At 44.7% G+C, this 4567-nt stretch overlaps 1 protein-coding gene across 1 annotated transcript; it reads left to right on the top strand.

Moving 5' to 3' along the window:
* Positions 1–1795: 1795 nt before the first annotated feature.
* Positions 1796–4147, top strand: LOC116975671 (gamma-crystallin S-1-like). Its single transcript, XM_033024997.1, has 3 exons — positions 1796–1858; positions 2671–2937; positions 3806–4147. The coding sequence occupies exons 1-3, from the start codon at positions 1796–1798 to the stop codon at positions 4079–4081; spliced, it is 606 nt and encodes a 201-aa protein (XP_032880888.1). The 3' UTR covers positions 4082–4147.
* Positions 4148–4567: the final 420 nt, after the last annotated feature.

The following is a 4567-nucleotide window of genomic DNA, read 5'->3' as shown; positions in this document are numbered from 1 at the left end:
GAATTTACCTCACAGGGAAAGTATTATGTACAAACAAAGAACTGCAGATGCTGGCTAACACATAAAGACATAAAGTGCTGGAGTAACTCAGCGGGTCAGGCATTATCTCTGGAGAACAAGGATACGTTGTATATCAAAGATTTGGATGAGGGGATTGAAGGCTTTCTGGCTAAGTTTGCAGATGATAGGAAGATAGGTGGTGGGGCAGGTAATGTAGAAAATGCAGGGACTTGGACTGCAGAAGGACTTGGACAGGTTGGGCTGAGAAGTGGCAGATGGAATACAGCGTAGCAAAGTGTGGAGTCGTGCATTTTGGGAGTAGGAATAAACGTGTAGACTATTTTTCAAACGGGGAGAGAATTCAGAAATCAGAAGTGCAAAGGGACTTGGGAGTACTGGTGCAGGATTTGCAAGTTGAATCGGTAGGCAAATGCAATGCTAGCTTTTATTTCAAGAGGGCTAGAATACAAAACAGGGATGTGATGCTGAGGCTCTACAAGGCACCTTTAGAAGACCGCATTTGGAGTATTGTGAGCGGTTTTGGGCACCATATCTGAGGAAGGATCTGGAGAGGGTCCAGAGGAGGTTTACAAGAATGATCCCAGGAATGAGTGGGTTAACACATGATGAGTGTTTGACGGCACTGGGCCTGTACTCGCTGGAGTTTAGGAGGATGAGGGGTTACCTCATTGAAACTTACCGAATATTAAAAGGCGATTTCTGAGTTTGGGCCTGAGGAATGTCCTCAGCCAGAGATCCATCTCATCAGCATTATTATTTAGAGATACAACATGGAAACCGGCCCTTTGGTCCACCGACTCTGCGCTGACTCGTGATTATCCCCGTACATTAGCACTATCCAATACTACACTAGGGACAATTTACAATTTTACCGAAGCCAATTAACCTAAAAACCTGTACGTCTTGTACGGGAAGAAACCGGAGCACCAGGAGAAAGTTAACGAGGTACATAGGAAGAACGTACAATCTCTGTACAGACAGCACACATGGTCAGGATTGAACCCAGGTGTCTGGTGCTGTAAGTCAGCAGGTTTACCGCTGTGACCCTGTGTCACACATTTGTTCACATTCAAGATGGCTGAGGCATTCAACATATTTTATAATTTGCACTTCACCCACTCCACCTGCCCTCCCAACCCTCACCCCTGCATTCTCTAGCTGGGAGGGGTGCACAGTTCACCAGACCACACAACAATGGGTGATGAGAATTACTCTCCAAGTAAACATTGAATCATCCCAGAGAAGGGTTGTTGCCTCTGCCAAGATCCCTCTGCTCTACAACACTCCCCAGGGCTCTACCATTCACTGTGTCGGTCCTGCCCATGTTAGACTTCCCAAAATGCAACACCTTCGACTTATCTGCATTAAACTCCACCAGCCATTCCTCAGCCCATTTGCCCAGCAGCTCAGGATAGTGCTGTAATTTCCTGATAACCATCTGCACTCTCGAGGATACCACCTCCTTTAGCATCATCTGCACACTCAGTAATCATGCCTTGTACATTCTCATCCAAATCATTGATATAAACCACAAACAGCAATGGCCCCAGCACCAATTCCTGAGGCACACCACTCGTCACAGGCCTCCAGTCCGATAACAGCCCCTGTGTGACCACCCACTGTTCTCCCCACCAAGACTATCCTCTACCCAGTTTGCAAGCTCTCCCAGGATACCATGCGATCTAACCTTCCTGAGCAACCTACAATGTGGAACTTTATCCAAGACCTTGCTGGTGTCAAAGACCTCTATTCATCCACTTTAGTTCAAGCGATCATGCATCAGAAATCATTTTACACGCACACAATCCACAATCAGGCGCGGCACGGTGGAGCAGCGGTAGAGCTACTGCCTCACAGCGCTTATAGCGCCCGAGACTCGGGTTCAATCCTGACTATGAGTGTCGACTGTATGGAGTTTGTACGTTCTCCCCGTGACCAGCGTTGGTATTCGTTGAGATCTTCAGTTTCCCCCCACACTCCAAAGACGTACAGGTTTGCAGGTTAATTTGCTTGGTATAAGTGTAAATTGTAAATTGTCCCTAGTGGGTGTGCAGGATAGTGTTAGTGTGCAGGGATCGATGGTCGGTACAGACTCAATGGGCCGAAGAGCCTGTTTCCACGCTGTATCTCTAAACTACACAAAACCAAATCTAATCTTACTATTACACACAACTTGTCACGTGTAAATTAATAAATAAAATACTCGTCTACAGTTATGTTTGACATAATGTAGAATTGAGCATTTTACCACATTATGATTCATCAAATCGGATGAAACAGACCTGCAGGATTCGGAGCAGTGAATGCTCCAGAACTCTTTTGTTCAGATTACAAATAAAGTGACATGAAAACACAATTGGAAGAATCAATGACACATCAGGTGCCTTTCGAATGCTTCTCTTCCATCACTGTGCGCAGTGTGCGGTTATTTTTCCGCTGATTTTCAGTAGTGATTCATTATCATGACAAAAGATTCGCCCATTGATGTCTTTATTATGCACACAGTATAAATACCAAGCGACATGAGGCTGTGAAACATTCAGTCAGTTTCTAACCTCACTGGACTCAAAATGGGAAAGGCAAGGAGAGCTCAGTGTTTTTGCATTCTATTACATTGCAAATCTCCTGGGATGAACTGCTAACTTACAGACATTTATTTTTCTCTCCACACAGGTCATTTTCTACGAGGACAAAAACTTCCAGGGCCGGCACCATGAGTGCAGCACCGACTGTGCCGACCTGTCCCCTTACTTCAGCCGCTGTAACTCCATCCGTGTGGAGAGTGACTGGTGGGTGGCGTACGAGAAACCCAACTACATGGGGTACCAGTATGTCCTGAACAGGGGGGAGTATCCTGACTACCAGCGCTGGATGGGATTCAACGACAACATCAGGTCCTGTCGCAGCTACCCACATGTGAGTGATAATTTGACGTGCTATATTCCATACACATCAGTACCAGGTGCTGTTCATTGTGTTTGTAGATTGAGTTCCTCAATAGCAATCCTTCAGCTGTCATTTATTTCATGATTGGGTTAACAAATGTTGAGTATTTGAAGGCACTGGACCTGTATTTGCTGGTGTTTAGAAGGATGAGGGGGTAACCTCATTGAAATTTACATTGGATAGAGTGGATGTGGAGAGGATGTTTCCACTAATGGAAGAGTCTCAGACTAATGGTCATAGCCTCAAAATTAAAGGAAGCCCCTTTCGATAGGAGATGGGAACGAATTTATTTCGTCAGAGGGTGGTGAATCTGTGACATTAATTGCCACGGAAGGCTGTGGAAGCCAAGTCAATGGATATTTTGAAAGCGGAGATTGACAGATGCTTGATTAGTAAGGGCTTCACGGGATATGGGGTGAAGGCAGGAAAATGGGGTTGAGAGGGAGAGATACTGTAGATCATCCATAAGTGAATACCAGAGTAGACTTGATGGGCTAAATGGCCTAATTCTGCTTCTATCACTTATGAACATGAACATGAATTTCTCAGTGTGTTTGGTCCATCAAACTGTGCTTATTTATGTAACGGTTGTAACGTTACATACCTCCACATACTAAATGAATATTCAAAATATCATTACAAATAACATTGTATAGCAGCATTTCATTATTGCCAAACCTGACATTGTCACCCTGTCCAGCAGATCATCTCACTTTATCTCGTTGTTTAGACTTCAACTAGTCTCTGGAATATTCCCGTCCTTATTAGGCTGTTTTCTCATCTTGGACCAAATGTGCGTTTGTGTTTCACCCCAATTACAATCATATTTATTTTACAGCAACGAGGTGGAAACTACAGGATGAAGATTTACGAGAGGCCTGACTTTGGAGGACAGACGATGGAATTCATGGACGACTGTCCCTCCGTCTACGATCGCTTCCGTAACCATGACATTCACTCCTGCCACGTGATGGATGGTCATTGGATCTTCTATGAACAACCCAACTACAGAGGCCGACAGTACTTCATGAGACCTGGGGAGTACAGGAAATACAATGACTGGGGCGGCTACAACTCCACCATCGGGTCTTTCAGGCGCATGAGGGACTTCTAATCTGCTATTGCATGGCACAAATTTATCTTGTTAAAATATTTATCATCACAATAAAACATCTCTACTTCAACACTGTTTACATCCGCAAATTTATTGAAAGTCTAAAGATAGATGGTCTCTCATAATGTCACCATGTGTTGTTTAGTTTAATTTAGTTTCGTTTAGAGATACAGTGTGGAAACAAGCCCATCAGCACACAGAGTCGGCACCAACCAGTGATCCTTGCACATTAACACTATCCTACGCACAATAGGGACAATTTACATTTGTACCAAACCAATTAACCTGCAAATCTTTACGTCCTTGGTGTATGTGAGGAAACCCGAAGATCTCGGAGAAAACCCACGCAGGTCACGGGGACAACGTACAAACTCCATGCAGACAGCACCTGTAGTCGGGATCGAACCCGGGACTCTGGCACTGTAAGGCAGCAAATCTACCGCTACGCCCCAGTGCCGCACTTCATTGTGTTCATTGTTACCTATA

The sequence above is a fragment of the Amblyraja radiata genome, chromosome 7, assembly GCF_010909765.2.
Source record: "Amblyraja radiata isolate CabotCenter1 chromosome 7, sAmbRad1.1.pri, whole genome shotgun sequence".
Taxonomy (NCBI): Eukaryota; Metazoa; Chordata; class Chondrichthyes; order Rajiformes; family Rajidae; genus Amblyraja; species Amblyraja radiata.
Note: the sequence above shows the minus strand (reverse complement) of the source record. Positions and strands in the feature narration are given on the sequence as shown.

What these genes read in the sequence shown, in the direction of transcription:
- LOC116975671 (XM_033024997.1), top strand. Translation starts at nt 1,796, where the DNA reads ATGCATCAGAAATCATTTTACACGCACACAATCCACAATCAGGCGCGG. An exon ending in CGCGGCACGGTGGAGCAGCG is followed by an intron (nt 1,859 to 2,670) that starts GTAGAGCTACTG and finishes GCTAACTTACAG; the next exon opens with ACATTTATTTTTCTCTCCAC. An exon ending in CCTGTCGCAGCTACCCACAT is followed by an intron (nt 2,938 to 3,805) that starts GTGAGTGATAAT and finishes TTTATTTTACAG; the next exon opens with CAACGAGGTGGAAACTACAG.